The sequence below is a fragment of the Postia placenta genome, assembly GCF_002117355.1.
Source record: "Postia placenta MAD-698-R-SB12 unplaced genomic scaffold POSPLAscaffold_1, whole genome shotgun sequence".
NCBI classification, from domain to species: Eukaryota; Fungi; Basidiomycota; class Agaricomycetes; order Polyporales; family Adustoporiaceae; genus Rhodonia; species Rhodonia placenta.
The window spans coordinates 908,711-927,363 of NW_020169832.1; the positions used below are offsets into that span (position 1 = coordinate 908,711).

The 18,653-nt window shown below is 51.7% G+C and overlaps 5 protein-coding genes and 1 non-coding gene across 6 annotated transcripts; 4 read left to right on the top strand and 2 right to left on the bottom strand.

The window, feature by feature from the left end:
• Positions 1–765: 765 nt before the first annotated feature.
• Positions 766–7,105, top strand: POSPLADRAFT_1042369 (hypothetical protein; the record flags this gene model as incomplete). The annotated part of the gene is made up of 7 exons (XM_024478090.1): positions 766–1,006; positions 1,128–1,206; positions 1,326–1,521; positions 1,575–2,078; positions 2,657–2,821; positions 2,848–2,884; positions 6,165–7,105. 7 exons carry the CDS (start codon positions 766–768, stop codon positions 7,103–7,105), a joined length of 2,163 nt encoding a protein of 720 aa, XP_024343888.1.
• Positions 7,106–7,244: 139 nt separating this feature from the next.
• On the top strand, positions 7,245–7,327 carry POSPLADRAFT_t4. The gene has a single exon. It is a non-coding gene; the product is annotated as a tRNA-Trp (tRNA).
• Positions 7,328–7,724: 397 nt separating this feature from the next.
• POSPLADRAFT_1130076 (hypothetical protein) lies at positions 7,725–10,563 on the top strand (the record flags this gene model as incomplete). Its single annotated transcript, XM_024483912.1, has 13 exons — positions 7,725–8,304; positions 8,377–8,594; positions 8,640–8,807; positions 8,879–8,981; positions 9,045–9,068; positions 9,144–9,254; positions 9,311–9,412; positions 9,656–9,828; positions 9,890–9,979; positions 10,043–10,071; positions 10,140–10,200; positions 10,269–10,318; positions 10,404–10,563. 13 exons carry the CDS (start codon positions 7,725–7,727, stop codon positions 10,561–10,563), a joined length of 1,869 nt encoding a protein of 622 aa, XP_024343889.1.
• A 340-nt stretch (positions 10,564–10,903) lies between these two features.
• Positions 10,904–13,069, bottom strand: POSPLADRAFT_1042371 (hypothetical protein; the record flags this gene model as incomplete). Its single annotated transcript, XM_024478091.1, has 13 exons — positions 10,904–11,085; positions 11,112–11,297; positions 11,371–11,624; positions 11,681–11,707; positions 11,757–11,857; positions 11,913–12,033; positions 12,083–12,213; positions 12,265–12,404; positions 12,456–12,567; positions 12,618–12,701; positions 12,750–12,839; positions 12,909–12,927; positions 13,014–13,069. 13 exons carry the CDS (start codon positions 13,067–13,069, stop codon positions 10,904–10,906), a joined length of 1,503 nt encoding a protein of 500 aa, XP_024343890.1.
• A 2,864-nt stretch (positions 13,070–15,933) lies between these two features.
• On the top strand, positions 15,934–16,406 carry POSPLADRAFT_1030265 (hypothetical protein; the record flags this gene model as incomplete). The annotated part of the gene is made up of 2 exons (XM_024476721.1): positions 15,934–16,222; positions 16,264–16,406. The coding sequence occupies 2 exons, from the start codon at positions 15,934–15,936 to the stop codon at positions 16,404–16,406; spliced, it is 432 nt and encodes a 143-aa protein (XP_024343891.1).
• A 1,469-nt stretch (positions 16,407–17,875) lies between these two features.
• On the bottom strand, positions 17,876–18,525 carry POSPLADRAFT_1051253 (hypothetical protein; the record flags this gene model as incomplete). The annotated part of the gene is made up of 3 exons (XM_024480142.1): positions 17,876–18,004; positions 18,059–18,151; positions 18,496–18,525. 3 exons carry the CDS (start codon positions 18,523–18,525, stop codon positions 17,876–17,878), a joined length of 252 nt encoding a protein of 83 aa, XP_024343892.1.
• Positions 18,526–18,653: the final 128 nt, after the last annotated feature.

Sequence of the window (18,653 nt, forward strand, 5' to 3'; positions counted from 1 at the left end):
CGTTCGCTGCAACCAGAATACGACTTCATAGTAGTAGGCGGTGAGTTCAGCGACATATAAAGTGTTGCAATAGAGCTACGACGTGGCCTCACATAGGCGGAACTGCCGGGTGTGTACTGGCACGACGTCTTGCGGAAGATGGCGAGTCAACCGTCCTACTCGTGGAGAGAGGAGACGCCGCAGACTCGTGAGACACATGAGGCACGTAATGTGACATAGACCCGACGTTCATGACATCCCAGGTGGCTGCACCGGACACCTCTCTTATCGCACCATCACACCTCCGACGGGAAGCATAGTACAATAATTCCAAGCCGTGCTGCACCAAATTCTGAGCTCCAAGGACGCTCCTTCCCGTTGATCTGCGGGCTCGGCCTTGGGGGCAGCACGCGCATCAATGGTGGACAGTATACGTGTGGCGTACCGGCGCAGTACAACATGTGGAGTCAGGCTGGCCGACAGGGCTGGTCTTACACCGACCTTAAGCCGTACTTTGACAAGTCCGAAAGTTGGACGGGTCCAGTGCCAAAGGAGTACCACGGCCTTCATGGTACTCCTACCTTCCACTTGGGTTGTAGACCTACCCTTACCGATGGCTTTTTCCTGCAGGACCATTGTCAGTAAGATCATTCGAGGGTTACTTCTATGGGAGTAGCGAGAGGTCCGGATTCTACATCGTATGCGGACTTTCACAGACTAACGAAGGTATCTTGACCCAGGGCGGCAGAGGCGATCAAACGATTGGGATTCCTCGATATCATCGACATGCATTCGCCGCTGGAACCAAGCATAGGCTTCAATAAGATGCAATTTATACTGGGTAGCGACGGAACGCGCCAATCCGCCCACCGAGCATACCTGCCACGGGACTTTACACAGAGCCATCGTGGCAATTTGCACATATGCACGAAGACGATAGCAACTCGTGTGGGGACTGAGAAGACTGCGGACGGGGACCTTCGAGCGCGAAATCTAGAATTACAGAACATCGATAATGGCAACACACGTACAATCTCTGCGCGTCGCGAAATCATATTGACTTGCGGCGCGTTGCACACCCCACAGCTTCTGTTGCTCAGGTACTTTATTCATCAAGTTTCGTCTCCTCCAAAGTTGACACCATGTAGCGGTATTGGTCCACGGGATCATCTTCAAGATTTGGGTATTGACCTTGTCAAACACTTACCAGGCGTTGGAGAACATGTTGTAAGCGCGAACGTATTTCATGGTCGCATCCCGCTCATCTTTTGTGCTAAGCAAGATCATATGTTACTTACAACATCCTACAATTGTCCTATGCCTGACTCCCTGTGGTCTATGGCAAGGCAGCCACTAACACTACTGAAGCAGGTATATAACTACTTGCTCTACGGAACAGGATGGTTCCTCGGAACCTTCGTCGAAGTTGAGATATTCGCCAAGTCTTCGCTTATACAGGCGGACGGGAAGCCTCTATCTCTTCAAGACGAGTTCCTGGACTCTTACAATCCCAGTAACCTCCCAGACTTTGGTGTCTTGGTAGTAAGGGTCTTCTGCTTTTTTTCCCCTGAAGCATATGATCGACCCCACGACAGACCCCAATAACGGACCCCAATGAGCCAGGCGCCAACAAATCCAAGGGTTTCTTCGGTCTGATCGCTGCACTCCTCCTGTCCAAGTCTTACGGGACTATACGTCTAGCTTCCACAGACCCTCAGGCCTACCCAGTCTGCGACATGAACTATCTGTCGTCGCCAGATGATTGTGCCGCCCTTCGCGCTGCGCTGCGGGTCACCGTTGCCATCGCAAACGAAATGAGAGCGGAAGGCTATCCTTTGGACGACATCTCGGTTCCGGACGTGTCCAGCGACGAAGCGCTTGACGATCTCATCCGCAGGCGCGTCGAGACGATGTACCACTACTCAAGCTCGTGCCGCATGGCTCCTGAGGACGATACGTATCCCGGAGTGGTGGACGACGAGCTTCGCGTACATGGATTCTCGAACCTGCGTATCGCTGATGCGAGTATCTTCCCGGACGTGCCGGCGGCACACCCGCAAGCCCTGATCTATGCTGTTGCGGAGAAGTGTGCTGACATGGTGCGGCGAAATGTATTGATGGTGGCGTGACGGGAGAGCGCACAATGTTCCTGACTTGCTTACCAGTCTGACTACTACCATGTTCTCGAGCGTTGCCGCAAACAGTTTAGACTCGGAACTCTTGGCAGACTTGAGCCATCATGATTTCGAGACATGGTCGAACATAATATGAGGATGTTGTCTTCCCTCTATGTAGAAGGTGAAGAGACGCGGAACCGTGTTCTGTGATCCGACCACGGACGATCATGATGGGAGCGCTAGTTGGCGCCCGTGGTCTCCGATCGCGTCTGTACACGTGGGCGCGTTCTTCCGATCGAATGATTCACCCCGGGCAGATGTTGCTCTCGGCCAGCTCACGAACGCAACCTCCTTGCCCCTGTTCTTCTCGCTAGCAGCTGTACCATATCTTCTTGTGTTCTATCGCACACCGAAGAGTTGAGGTACAATGAGCTCTGTTCGTTTGAACACTGCCGAAGGCTTTGTATGTGGCGGCTTGGCCGCATGCATGGCCGTGAGTTCTCCAATGTAGCAATGCAGTACATAATCCTCATTTGAGGGTTCACCCGACGGCCTCATAGGTCACAATCTCGAATCCCGCCGAGGTCGCCAAGACGCGTCTCCAGCTGCAGGGAGAGCTGGCTCGGGATGGGGGTGTCAAGGTCTACAAGAACACCTTGGACGTTGTGACCAAAACGTGGAAGAATGAGGGCATACGCGGTGTACAGCGTGGCCTCGGTCCTGCTGTGAGCCTGTCTTTGTTTTGCCTCAGAGCCTCGGACTGACCTTGAAGGGAGTATGTGTATCAAGTGGGTGTGGCTCGTAACTTTTCCATCTTCCTTGTTGACCCCAGTAGATTCTCCTGAACGGGTCTCGACTTGGTACGTCTATCCGTTTTTGAATGCAGTCATATATTGACCAGAATTCCAGGATTCTACGAACCCATCAGACATTGGTGTAATTGGGTAGTTGGCCTCTCGCCGTCTGACCAAATGCCTGTGACGTCAGTCATAGCAGGCGCATCAAGCGGAGCTATTGGTGGTAAGTGAGGTCAATCGCCGAATTGATCTGGTTCGTAATAAATTCGTGTAGCATCCCTCGGGAGTCCTCTGTTCTTGATCAAGGCACGGATGCAGGTCAGTATGCACAATTGAGACCATGAACATCTCACTTACCAGCATTCGCGTCTGCTAGGCGTACTCTCCTGCACTACCTGTCGGCACGCAGCATTACTATAAGAATGCGCTTGACGCATTCAAGACTATTTACAAATCCGAGGGGCTTCGGGGCTTGGTCCGCGGTGTAGATGCGGCGATTCTCAGGACGGCGATGGGGTCATCGGTATGTTGTACCTCCTTCCCAGGAGTGCTCCGCTGAACACACTTTGCACAGGTGCAACTGCCAACCTATAACTGGACAAAAAAGCAACTCGTCGATCGTGGTATTCTACCTGCTGATAGTATATGGACGTTTCTCGCCAGCAGTTCGGTATCTGGCTTGTGTGTGGTAAGTGCATGATTTTCCCGCCGGCTGCTCTGGCTGACGCGCGATTCAGCTGGCCGCGATGCAACCCGCAGATACGGTATGCGCAAGAAACAGCAACGGTTATGAGGGCTACTGATAGCCCCTTCCACTTAGACACTGACGCGAATGTACAACCAACCTACACGGCAGTTGCCTAACGGCAAATTTGTCGGCACGCTTTACAAAAATCCAATAGATTGTCTTTGGAAGACACTCCAGATAGAGGGTCCATTCGGGTGGTATAAAGGTACTGTATAATCCCCTTACACAAGCTGTCGGTGATCCTGACGTAAATCGTCAGGGTCGCTTGCGCACTTCTTCCGTATAACGCCGCACACGTGAGTGAACATACACCGCTAAGACTCGCTCTCGATGTGACTGAGGCGATTACAGGATTGTGACGTTGACCGCTAACGACATCATAACCGGACTGTACAAGCAGTACAAGCAGTACCGTAGTAGAGAATCTGAATAGGCAATCCGGTGGCTCGTCTTCTAGATTTTGATTTATAGGCTATTATCCCTGTCGCTAATGTCATAAATTCCTGCGCAGTGTGTGTCGGGGGACATTTGTGGACCATGATTTCCAAGTCTTCTCGTGCGGAAATTCTCTAAGTTGTGCCAAATTGTGCTCCAGGTTTACTACCCCGTGCCCAAAGTTCAGAGTAGTGACCGGCTTCTCTGACGGCAGTAAGTCGAGCGACGCCAGCAGCCAACAGGACGAAAAGGAGATTTGTCGGATCAGGGAAGCCTTCGTGAGGAGTTACACGACGTGAAAATGAACATAGACGTCGGCGAGGGAAGGCCCAGCGTCAGATGACTGCATCAGGGCGTTAGTATGTACGTGAGCTTTTAGCATCGTCCTACAAGAAAGGCTTCAGGTAACGCGGACCGAATCGATGCGTTCACGATATTCTTGGGACAGGTGATCCCGCTATGCTCAGACATCCATTCGGGAGCGTTAAGCATTGCAATTGCGGATGCGAATACACGCCTCGGTACTCCGCTAGGTGGGTGACTCTGTCAGGTGCATGGGACGGGGAGACGCAGGTCGCCCTTCCTCGAACAGATATATAGGTAAGCACGTCCATGTTTGAGAAGCGACGCAATGGCGAAGTATTCGTGGCGTGCTGTGTCCGTCCTGCTTAGCTGCATCGCCACATTGCGGCCAGTCGCGTCTGCTATCTTCCCTGACACCGATGTGGTCATAGTGACGAACAACGACCTCAACCCGTCGAATCCCAACCGTGCGGGCGCACTCTACCTCAAGAGTGGATTCACCTGCCCCGAGGCGGTGCTAGCCTGTGCGGTACTCCAGGAGAGCCTCCTGCCCGCGCCGAACAGCACCGCAGGACTCACAGCAGCCAATCTCTCCGTCGCGCTGACCTCCGAGCGGCACGGTGCGGCTTTGGACACAACTCAGCAGATCTGGCTCGCAGGCGAGGGTGCGTCACCGCGTTCATTCTATCTATGTTTAATCCCCGTGTGCTCCACTAACACCCGAAATTACACAGAGGAAGGCCTCTGTTCGGTCTTCACCCCAAGCTACCAGTACGGCGGGGAGTACACCCCTTCTGCACCGGGCTCCGTCGACCTCAGCACGAGTCTTCCAGTGCTCTGCACGAACTCCGCGCCGCTAACGCGCTCCAACATCACCGCGGACACGTCGCGCCAGATCCAGCTCTCCACGCCGTCGGCGGGCGTTCTCACGGGTTATCGCGACAAGTTTAGCTGGCGTTTCCTCGGCATCAAGTACGCGGAGCCACCCACGGGGGAAGCGCGGTTCCTGCCACCGACACCGGTGCAGGTGTCGTCAGACACCGTTAGGTCGGCGCTGGAGTATGGGCCGGCCTGCGCGCAGGTGCGTGGATTTGCCTTCAGGAAGTGGATATGGTGCTGAGCAGACCGAAGCCTCCGGATGCCGATAATGGGCATGAGTGGTACGATGCAGAAGATTGCCTCCAAGTAAACGTCTTTTCGCCAGTCATCAACTCTGGCTCTGTCCCGGATGAGACCGCCCCCAAGCTTCCGGTGATGTTCTTCAGTGAGTTAGATGTGTACGTCAAAGTACGCAGGTCTAAAACGACGCATGTGATCTTCTGTAGTTCACGGTGGTGGGCTGAACACGGGCGACAGTGGTCCTATTCCCTTTAACATGACGTCAAGCGGATACGTCGGTCCGTCAACATCAAACTTATTCGACGGCACCAACATGGTTTCGTATGGTGGCGTCGTGCTTGTGACGGTCAACTACAGGTTGACCGCCTTCGGATGGTTCAATGCCTCGAATGCTGCTCTGAAGGACACATTGCTCGCTTTGCACTGGGTACAAGACAACATTGAAGCCTTCGGTGGTGACGTGAGTTGCCTCTTACAAAGGGTGACATGCCTGCTGACCAAGATTTCGAATTGGTGTGGATAGCCAACAAAAGTTCTAATTTTTGGCGAGTCAGCCGGAGGAGGAATGACTCGATACTTGCTGGGCACAAACCCTGCGTACACTGACGGGCTTTTCAGTGAGTTACCCGCCGAGTCATATGACGTATAGCACTAACATTGGACCAGGCGCTGCGATTCTCGAGTCTGACTGGCCGACCAGTAATCAGTTCTATTCTGTAGAGCGGTCGTTGGATGTCTCACTTGAGCTTGCGAAGGCCCTTGGCTGCGCTTCAAATTCATCGACTGTCTTCGATGAGTCCATGGCCGTGTGTGTACGGGACCTCCCGACGGAGGAGATTGTGGCTACATCCTACGACCTGAATATATCCTGGGAAATCATCGTCGACGGAGATCTTGTCCTCACCGACATCGCGACGAGCATCAAGGACGGCATGTATGGACGTGTCCCGACCATTTGGGCCACCAACGAGTGCGAGTACTGCTTCTTCATACCATCCTCCATACCGCCGAATTCCCCACCTTCGGCGTTCCCGGACAACCTATCGATCTGGTTCAACAGCACAGATGCTCAGGCCATCATGAACGTCTCCAGCACGCTTTATCCCTACGAGACAGCGCCTCAGTCGCACAAACTTTCGGGTGCGGTATTTACTCTTGCTCAGCTCATGACCGACTACTATCTCCACTGCCCCATGCTGTACTTGTCGTCACTGGAGACTAATACGACAAACCCGGGCAACAGCTACAAGGTGATGTTCGCGGTAGGGCTAGGCTCGACAATCACAGCAAACCCAGTGACTTGTCCCGGCCAGGTCTGCCACGCCGACGAATTGTACTGGGTGTTCGCAACGGCAGAGACAGACAACCTATATCAGCCTCTTACTCCCAGCGAGGTAGCGACGACACAGGAGGTGAACAAACGCTGGACGTCGTTAGCATGGACAGGCACTCCAAACTACGAAGGCGCACTGGTCGAGTGGCCGCCGTATACAGGGGACAATGAAGTTATCATCAATGCGACTGCCACGGAGTCCATCCAACCTTATCGCGTTGCACAGTGTGATTTCATCGAGAGTCAGCTGGGCCTGGTCTTCGGACAATCATGAGGTTGGAGCTTGTAATGATGAGTTTTGTAGAGGTGTATGTAAATGTACGGACTTCATATTCCCCATGTGAAAGCACGATCTTGAAAAAATAATTAACTTTTGGGGCCATTATCACAATATCGCCAGACGCTATATACAAGAACCCGTGGCGCAGCGGTAGCGCGTGAGATTCCAGCTCATGGGAAATCCTCAAGGTCATCCGTTCAATCCGGGTCGGGTTCAAGTATTTTGTCACTTGTAGGCTAAGTGCCCACTATGTTTTTGTAGCCTTTTTATGCTCGTTTGTACCGATGTTTTAGCCAACATGCATGCAGAGAGGTTGGACATTGCTTAGTGCTCTTGCACAGGCCTGCCGGGTTGGGACGCATGCAGCCTGATCAAGTAAGTAAATAATCGGCCTGTGCCTGGCTCATGTGAAATATCAAGGGGTCGCAGCTAGGCGACGATCCATTTATGATGCTGATGTATGGTGCATGCCCCGGCGGCACCTTGTTGCATACTATGTGCTGTTATTAAGGCAATGCAATATGCTGATCTATTAATAACCTTATGCTCCTTCCTCCTGACCACGGTCTTTGTCTGTTGCTACACTACCAACTGACCGTTTAATCCGTGCGGCATGCCTCGCGATAGCTACACCGACTCCGAGAGTGGCTCGGTCACCCCAGATCTCGAAGAGGCCATTCTATCCGACCGCTCGTCTAGTGCGGAAGGCAGGTTTGGTGGGCAGCGTGGACTGGCGGAACTCGATGTCGCTTCTTCTCCTGCAGTCCTTGACCACAAGTCTTCAAGCAAGTCTCCTACGAAGAGTCCTGTCAGGCCTCATGTCGACCACATCCTGCACCATGCGTATACAACGCCTGGCGACCGCTTTCGGGCGACGGTGCGCAAGGTAATCACCATGAACCGTACTACGTCGTCAATGATGCTCTTGCGCCCTGGAATTGGCGCAGAACCCGGTATTGATCCCCGCCGCGCCTCTGCGAACATCAACTACGGCAACATCAAGCAGCGCTGTATCATCGAAGTCGCAGACTACTCGACGATGCGCAGCAGCTTCGGGCGTATGACAAACCGCGAATTTGTGAAGATGTTGCGCGACCCCTCTGCGAGCCGCAGAGACCCATGGGTGCGCGTACGCTGGATTAACATTGGCGGTATCAGTTGGGACGTGATCAGCGCTTTAGCTCTCAAATATGGTGCGTCCTTACGAGAACCGGACCCGGATCCCGTGGTTCTGTCAACACTACACGGCTAACAGCGCTCAACAGACATACATCCTTTGGCGCTGGAAGATGTTCTCAGCCAGCGACAGCACTCACGCTCGAAAGTTGATTATTATCCTCAACACCTATTCCTGCGCATATTGTGTCACTCTCTCGGGGAAGAGAATGCTCCTTCACCCGACGTCTCTCTGACGGATCTGCCACGTTCTGCATCGCCAGACTTAATGGGCATCGATGACAACTCTGATGAGGACGATGAGGACGTGTTGCGGGATGTGGTAGAGCCGAGGGACGATCATGAGGACGAGCGCACGGTGTTTGGAAGCGCGAGCGGCTCACGCTTCTCGACGGGGCGACAGTCACTAAAGCATCGGTTCGGCGGATTTGGAATGGCAGGAAGGAAGGATCCGGAGAGCCATGCAATGGAGGAGCAGCCGCAGCGTGCCCCAACCTTCTTCTCCACATTTACTGAGAAGGTGCGTTCACTGCCAAAAGCCACGCAGTGCTGCCGTGCCTGTGATCGTTAACGATACATGCACGTTCTTAGCGGAAGAAAGTCTCTAGGGACATGAAGCTCATCCGTGAATTGAAAAAGGGGGACCGTGTCAACGTGAGAATCCATCCAGTCTGTATTTTTCTCTTTCGTGACGGTACGGCTTTCGATTATCTTGGAATGCCTCCAATTCATGCTGAATGCGCGCGTTTGTACGTAGGCACAGTTATCTCTATCAATCGAGGTGGGTTCGACCATTTGCGGACTGTCACCTCGCGATTTCTTCGTCGAAGTAGTTCGTGTCTTACCGTAATTCCAGATGTTGATGTCAACTACACCGCTCCGATCACTGAACGTTTGCGGCAACGGCATACTGGTTTACGGACAACAGCCGATCCGTCCCTTCTTGTCCAGAGTCTGCTTGATTTGAGTACGTCCCCGGAGCTCCGATACTCTATGACTGATGACGAACGCCATGCTTTGAAGTGGTTGATTCTGCGTTAGAAGTTGTGGAAGAATACCAAGGCAAGATTCTCAAAATAGAACAAGAAGTGCTGTTGAAACCCGGCATGCAGACTGTACGGAGGCGTGCGTATTGCTTTGAATCTATATCTTGTGTGCCACCAAGATCAGGATGCTTTCAATCGTCATCGAAGGCAAGGAGGGCGTTGGTGCACGGTCCTTCTTCGGACATTTGTGGAGTCGTCCTGGAGAGGTGCAGTATGCTGTTCTCCTGACTAATGACGGCTGAGATAGAGCGAACGGGAATTCCCAGTTCCTTCTCGACGGTCTCTGTCTACATCGAGGGGGGCTGACATATACTTCAAACAGTGCATATACTCCAAGGAGATCTTATCCTTTATAAACGCACCCTTGAGCCGATCAAGACCGTCATTTATGGTTTGCGGAGATATGACGATGACCGTGTTGCCGCCCTCTCAGAGAAAATCGATCCCCACATGAAGATCCAAGGTTACATGAGCCACAAGGCCAAGATCTATCTTGTACGTATCATTCTCAGGCAATCCACGGGAAGGATAATCAAAAGGAGCTGGCATGTTACAGGCGGACGTCCACGATCACATGGAGTACATTTTAACTAGCATGGACATGTTTGCTGGAGTCAGTGAGAATCTGATCAATTACACGTTTAACGTGTGTATTGCATTGCACCTATTCGTCCTGCTCTTGTTAACCTTTCCTGTGGATTGCCCGTAGATGGCATCTTATGAAATGAACGAAGTGATGTGAGTGTAGATGTCAGCATGCAGGGGGTCACATTCAGCAGATCACACTGACTAATTTCGCGACGCAGGCGTCGGCTTACTCTTGCCACAATCATTTTCTTGCCGCTCACACTCCTCACCGGATACTTCGTACGTGACCCGTTCTGTCGCAGTCTAACCGACGTCCTTAACTTGTTGGCTTTTACCCTCAACGCTAGGGTATGAATTTCGAATCCATGTGGTCGGTCGGTCACCACACGGATCTTCTGTGCGTATTCGGTTTTCCCTCACACCTTGCAGGCATTGGCTGTGACGAAAGGATGTCCTGTGTATTAACTCTATATAACGTCTAGATTTTGGGAAATTGGGTTGCCGGTGATGGCGATCGTGATTCCCCTGTTCACTTGGCCGGACCTCAAGAGGCTGGCACACTATCTACAAAAACGTATGATGAAAAAGGAAATCAAACGAGTGAGACACTTGTTCCGAATGCCATGGTATGGTTTTCGCTGACGAATTGGTCCTTCACAGAGATATAGGCGGTGATTGCTGCTATCTATGTATAGCTTGGGGCCCTTGGGCCATGTGGGTAATAGCACTCATACTCTGACGGACTTAACATCGTATTCTCTGGATAGCCACGCTCTTTCTCTGATTGCCTGGATACTTATATGTTAAGCTCATCATCTATTACTGCTATCACGCTGTGCTTCGTCATGGATATTGCTACTCGTCATTCGCCTGTCATTGTGAAGGAAACATGATTTCGACGATTTCCTTTCAATCCAGTGGTGTGAATTGATTTTTTTCGCCTCCACAATATTCAAAGTACTCAACGTATCCGCCTCAGTTGTCACAGCAATGGACGATCTAGCGGCGTAAAGATTAGGGTCCCTTTAGGCGGTTGGGTCACCGTGTTGAGCGGGTCGGTGACTTCAAAGCGGCCTTCCAAGAGACTGGGAGTAGCGCGTCCAATGAGGGACAAAACTATAAGCTTGATCTCTGGATTCAGGGTCGCTTCGTCAGGCACAGTCGCTGACAGAGAGTGGATACAGGCTGACCGTTCACCGCAAGCACCCTCCCGGGGCACGCGAAGCGGCCAAGACCGAAGACGATGTGCGCGGAGCCTGTCATGGCAGCATCTTTATTCAGCTCCACCCATCGGAAGCCATCGAATTTGGTCGGCTCGTCCCCAAATATCTCGGGATTCTCATGCACAGTGGAAGACATAGGCGTGACAAATGATCCTGAGGAAGAATGCCTCGTCAGCGCGACCCCACCGGCAGAATGAAGCGATGCTGCTACGGTGCCAATACGCACCATTCGGAATCACATAGCCACCGAGGGGGACATCTGCGGTTGTATACCTCATAGTTGAGATGGTGTCCCCCTTGAGGCGCATGACTTCACGGATGAACGAGTCAAGCAGATGCGCTGCCCGTAGGGAGGCGGCAGTAAGGTGTAGCTCTCCGTTCGCAGCTTCTTCGCGGACCTTCAAAAGCTCTTCTCGCAGAGGGTTCAGGTATTCTGGTCGAGTAGCGAGTTGGAATAAGACCCATTGAGAGACGACGGTTCTATAGCACAGCGGGGTTTAGCGGGAAGATGGATGCGCCTGGAGAAGTTGACACACGTTGTGTGAACGGAGGCGAATATAAGGCTGAAAGAATGTCAAATCCGGTAGTGGCGGTGAGAACAGAACTACGCACCACAACAGTAGCATAGCGATGTACATTCGTCGAAAGACACCGATATATTGTTCGCCAGAATTAATGTACGTCTTCACTATGAGGTAGAGGACGTTCCGGGGCTGTTATGTGGCCATGAGCTGCACATTTATCGGTGTAGAATCTTCCACTGCTCACCTCCTGTTCTGATGCCTTCGACTTCCTTGCAATTTTCTCGTACCTGCTCACATCGACCCACAGACGGGGACCTAGCAGCCGCACAAAGCCGAATGGAATTTTGATTATAATTACGTTGATCCTGAATTTCATAATGAAGCTGGCGGTGTTTGATACGGCGAGGAACTGACCAGGTAAGGAGCACCCAGAGCCACGGTAGGTACTTGCCTACGAAAGAGAAATTCTGATACTGGCCGGTGAGTTGCGCCATGCCGTTCGACACATCTTCAACGATGCGCATGTTCCTTTTGCTGACGTATTCCTGTGCACCGCTGATGAGAGATTGGTGGTCAAATCGTAGCAGGACACTTACCTGACCAAGCAGAAGCAGAAGTGTCGCCTCGGATAACGTGTCGCGCGTGTGATTGAAGAGGTCAGGACGGCTGCTCTCGTGCTCTGGTTTAGCAACGAGGTCGACGAACACCTCGCAGTCGCGGTCATATATCGGATAGACTGAGTACGCGTTAGTTAAAAAGAGGCTGATTCTAAGAGAGCGCTACTCACGTTGATCGACAATTTCATCCATTCTTGCTATGATACCTTCCCGGACGAAATCCTTTAGATCACGGAACAGCGTTCCGCCAGTCAGCGCCATGATAGGTTGCAAGTTCATAATCTAGACCGGTTATATGCAAACAAGTTAGGATGGTAGGCAGAGGCACCTACTGCCGCTGAGCCTTCTTCAAAACTGAAGTCGCGGTCACAGGTGAGTACGTGCCGGGCAAACTCAGGCCCCACCACATATTCGAGCTGCATAACGTGTCAGTCTTGGGACGCATCTCGGAGTATGTTGCTGACATTTCCCTTACGCCTTACAGCAATCACCGGACCATGTTGTCGTAGGGCAGCCCCATAGGCCTCGCGCGGGTTCGAGAAAATGTCTTCCGGCTATAAATGTCAGTTTTGAATGTTTTGGAGGTAGAGTCAGCAACTGGCGATTAATACCGGGATGTTTACCGTCGGCGGCAGGCCCTTTCTACAGACCTGTTGATCTTCAAGTCATAAGTGGAGCACCCGAGGGTTGCCGGTAAGCGAAGGCACGGTACCTTAGATCGTCTCAACAATCGCAGAGCAAGTAGCAGGAGCAAGGGAGCGGCGAATGAGTAAAAGATATACATGCCAGTTTGTCGTGTACGTCGTGAAGCTCACGGGCCATCACATTATATATGTGCTTTCAATCGGGCCCCTCGCATAGGGTGTATCATCAGCAGGCCACGTACGTATTAGTACGTGGGACAGAGCTTCATGCCGCCCTATACGTTGTTTGTCGAAGTCTTCTTCCTAGATGTGAGAACTGATAGATTCGAGAAGATGGAACCCTGGCGTAAGAGGGTCCAAAGACCGGCCGGAGACAACTCAAGAACCAATTATATCGGACAATCCGACGCCGGAAGGTGACTAGTCTCAGCACAGTAATATCGCCGCCTCCGTGTCATGCTCAACAAGAGATGACGTCGTATGTGGTCAAGCCAGTCAGGCTGAGTCTGCCTTGTAAAGGCAAGCGAATATCAGACGAGAGCTTCGAGCACCGTGAACTGTGGCTTCGCGATCCTCCGAGTGGCCGCTTAGAAACCAAGATCCGATAGTGCTTGCAGGTGCCAATGAGTAGCGAAATTACGTGTAGTGGGGATGTCCGTGTTGTCTTGGTAAACTCCGGGCACTGGACGCGTCGCGTCGCGTCCCAAGTCACGAGACCGTCATACGGGATTGGTGGACTCGGTGCGTGTGTCTTTCTGCTTCTAGCTTATTGCTCTCCTCATGCCTCCGTGGCCATTCGGCGAAGACATTCTCGCGGAAGCCGCCACGCATCAAGGCTTCCTTCTCACATTGCACTTGGTTCGTATTGAGCAGGAACCGTAGTGTGAGGTACCAGCTGGTGCCAAAACCTGAGGCTTGAACCCCGGTCTGTGTACTTTATTAGATCAACACCATATGCTAGTGTGCTTCGCTCCTCAAGCTTCTGTCTTCGCCACGAAACGCCTTTCTTCCGTTCGGACACCTTGTGAGCTATCGCTACACATCATCGCGGCTCGCATGTCTTGCTTTATGTGCACTCGGCTTCCTCTTGCCAGCATCGTTGATCCACGGAACAAGGGTGTACTATTTATGAAAGCGAAGTTGTTCACGCGTGCGGACGTCGGATAGCGATAATCATAAAGCTTCCCACATCGGCCTTTCTGTGTATGACGAAACATCTCTTCTATCCTCAGACTGACTGGAATTGTGTTTTCAGCTGAAAGGCATGATACGCGCCTTGAAGGATTGTTGACCTCTCCGAAGCAATCTCCAAATACAACAGCGCTCAGATCAACTAGCGGCGTTAGCCTGGTGAGCTCATTTTCTCATGAAACATACCAGCTGCATCTTCCAATGGAGATATTGCCGTTTATTGGTAGGTCCAGATGTGTGGTTCTATCTTCGAGAACATGTTCCTCATTCGAATGTGTTCCATTCGGTTCGCTACCCGACAGTCTCATCCGGATAATACACAACGTGTTACCTGAGTACCGCAGCAACGCGGAATTGCCCGATTGCGGATTCATACGGTAGGCTCAAGGAAGACACCCATTCGCATAGCTGCGCTTGTGCCACGACTCCCGCGAGCAATCGTGTCTCGTGTGTGCCCGTGAGGCTTAGATGATCACTCACCATAGTCGATCGATGTCAAGCGAGGGTGTGCTCCTTTTCGGATTATGTGTGTCAATGACCATTTACCGTTTACCCCTGTTATGTGCTTCCTGTCACTGCAGGACACATTCATTGCTCTTCTGACGAAATGGGCTTGAGGTACGGGTAAAGAATCAGCGTGTCGTCTCTTATCACATTTAGTCCTCGAATGTTCAGGATCGGGACATGAAAACATGGGCCGGTGCTCGACAGATCTCACATGCACACGGCAGCTGTGGTTGTTAGGACAGGAGACCCTGCCCAAATTGTCTAGGCTATATTCGGATCGACAGCGTAGTACCTACTCGCATCCCGCACGAGAGAGGACTCGCGATCAGCCCTACCAGTTCATTATCGTGCCCTGCTGACGGCTCACTTGCTCTATGTGACTGCTGCCTCGAACGTGTTTCGTGTGAGGCATATATGTATATTGTCCACGCCAAGCCCTTAACTCGTTGATCAACGACAACGGATGAAGGCCCGCATACAGCCTTTCTCTCACTCTCTCACTCTCTCACTCTCTTTCTATCTCAGTTTCACCTCAATCAGCAGGGGCGCTCCGCCCGTACGCGGCACCTCATCCCCGTCGCTGATGACGTTGCTAAACGTGCGAAAACTTAGACAATGTTCTGTCTCCCGCTCGTACAAATGGCTTGCAGATAGTAGATTACTATCAGGGTGAAGGGTATACTTTTTCGGGGGCTAGTCTACGCAAACAGCAGGCTACAGACTACATTAATCACTGAAGACATCCCGATACGCAGGCGGCAATATATGGGGTATGTTATCTTGAGAGAACGAGATCCCTGCATCTGTTGCGCGCAGGGTTAGCGGTACCACAGCATCCACACTGGTCCTATCAGGGGTTATATTTGGAATAGAGCTGACGGGGTGAGCAGGAGATTGCTCGTCGGGTGCTCGTAGCTCCGCTTGACTGTTCTCATCTGTCATGGCAGATATCAGCCAAACGACGTGCAGAATTCGAACCTTCGCGCTAACCGTCGTGCTTTATTTCTGCCTCTATATCGTAGTCAGGGGGTGGCCCGTTTACGCTGTCTTCACGGCCTGCCGCTAGTGCAGTCGCCAGCGTAGGTATTGCGGTGTTCCCGCAACGATAATTAGCACTCACCATTCATATGTGTAGAGATCAAGGCTGGTTCACGACGCATTTGCATATCGTGCCATCGGCAGTACCGCCTCCGGGAGAACCACACAAACAAAGAAACGATAAATATGCCGCCTACTATGGCGCACGCGATGACAGCTGTCCAGGGAAACCTCATATGTTGAGGTGACGTCACATTCTCGGTGACAGATGCTGCAGCAGGTTGCGCGGAATGAGAATGGAGCAAGCTGCTCTGAGAAGAAGCAGTGCTCCAAGCTAGTGATGACGCGGTGGTTGATGCAGATGAGGGATGCGTGGGTAATCCCACAGACACTGAAACTGAGGTTGTCCATTCAGACTGAACAGTCGTGCTCGGCAAGGCCTGTGGCAATGAAGATGAGACAGGAGAAGGCTGGGACGTCACGGTGGCGGAAAGTGGGATGGTCACATCGCTGTCAATGGATGAAGAATGTACTATATGAGTCAGGGGTGAAGTGCTGTATGTGAGCAATGTGCTCCTGATGGGAGAGCTTTCGGTAGTGGAAGCCAAAGAACTGCTTAAGGAAGCGGGAACGGTCCCTGATGTTGGGCTGCTAGTACTTGATGCGTCGCAGCCTACGTCTAACCCCAAAAGATCAACGCACAACCCGCTGGACATGGCTGCATTCAGCGTGCCGTTCTAATGGACAACAATAAGCGAACAAAAAGGGGTGAGAAGTACAAACGCAGGGGCTAACAAAGATCGGGTTCAACACACGACGCGGCCGGTAAATGCAAGCGACATAAAGTACTGTCTTGATCGCTGTAAGTAGATTCTTCTGCTATAGCATCGAGGTGACGCACCTACCAGAAGGAAAACGCCTCAAAGATAAACACTTGGGGTTGGTAGGAGAAGAGACAGGCTGAAGTAAAGACCGGAGGGAGATTGGACGTCGACATTCAGCTGGGATATTTAAGTAGGCATCTAGATGCCTTGTCTTCTTCAAGATTGCGCACAGAGGTTTCCTTTCTAGCCACGATAGATGATGCGGTGATAAATGAGGTAAAGAAAACCGAGATTGACAACAAAGCTCTCACAATTACCCTTAATATGGGTCACGTTGGCTGTGTGGCACAAGACCATCTGTCAGGGACATTTTCAAGACGTGATGTAAAGATGAACCAAACATTAGCCTCCTTCTGCCCAAGGGAATAATATCCAACTGGAATGTGTTTTCCTCAAGCACGTATCTCGCAAGCATCAGTACTCTTGTCTAGATCCAAATCGAGAAATCCGCTTGACCATATGAATGAGAAAGGGGTGATGGCTGTGAAGATTAACATGGCATGTCCGCTACTTGAAGCTTGACTGATTGTGAGATACTGTTGGATAGCATAGTAGCAGAGTGCGATTAAGCTTACCATTGTGAAATTTAGCACATCTCGAAGGCACGATAGCACTGGGACGCTTTCTTCAACAGCACACTAACAGGCATGCAAGAGTGCTCACCTGAGATAAGTTGATCTCAAAGACCAATTAACAGAAGACTGTCGCTTATGTATGTCTTCATGCATTCAGATCATCAGCAACGACATGGCAGAATATACATGGAATGGGGGCCGATTGACAGATGTACTCGAGGAATGCGCAAGAGAGCACCGCCCGGCCCGCACGAATGATTCTGAGAAACTGCGACGACTTACATAACAAGCATCCACATGACGTCGATATATAAGCCACTGAAACGTACGAGATAAATCATCACCCTACGGCTTCACACAAGGAGTCAATCCGGCAATGCTTACAAGATATTGCGGTCAGTCGGCCGAAAGAGAAGGCTAGAAAGCCAGACGGACCAAGTAACCTCGTCAGATACTCTGATAGATAGCTCGGGCCTGTCATGGCTGGTCAAAAAGATCATCATCAGATACGACTCTTAGGAGAATAATGTGAACGTCCTGCCCGCGGGAGATGAAGATCAACATGTACCGTGGCAACCGACAGACACAAGCGCAATCAGATCTTTGAGAACAAACATTAACCTTCATACAAAGGCAGTCGGGAGGCCCTGACGGAGGTATCGTTATTACAGGTATGACTATTGTATGCGAAGGGGTATGTCGTATGTCAGGCGTAGATCATCGTGTCAATCACCAGGCTACAGCATACAGCCTAAAGTGACGACCCTACTCCTCCCGAGCGACCGAAATTGTATCTGTGCGTGCCGGTACGTCTTGTGCGGCCACCAAACCAGTTGCAGCAGATGATATCGAATATGATATCGAAGATGGTGACAATGATCTATGAATTTGACAGTGAGCCTCTGCGCTGCGAAGGCGGAGCGGATGGACATACCGTCACAATGACGCCGACAATGATCATGATGATGCTGGCCACCGCAGAGACAACGGCCTCGATAGCACCAGCGATTGCAGAGACAACGGTACCCTGTGGGCTAGGGTCAGCGACGGCGGCGACAAGGCGGAAGTCGAGCGAGTGCTTACCATGGTGGATATTGGTGGTTGGTAGAGAAAGTGGTCGTTAAAAGGTTACAGAGGATGGTCGCGTGAAAAAGTCGTGAACGTGAGCTGTGAGGGATGAGCTGCAATTTGCAGGCGTTTTATAGGGCTGGCAAAAACGTTGTGGGGCTAAGCGGAAGCATATGACGTCAATACGCTGCAAGCCGCGTCACCGATCGGGGCGTGCGTAGGTGGAGACTTCTGCCACCTAGGCTGTGGTGTATCTGCCTCGCTCGCCCCGTATGAAAATGTAGTCCCCGCTTGGCTCCCCACCGTGGCATCGTCGGCTCTGAAATAAGTCATCTCGCACGCCTTTTGAATCTTGCCCTATCCACAATACGGATCTAAAGCGATGCGAGAGGCATCTTCAACTCCACCACGTCCAAGTTTACAGATAGAGATACGGTAGCTAGAAAACAGATCACCAAGCC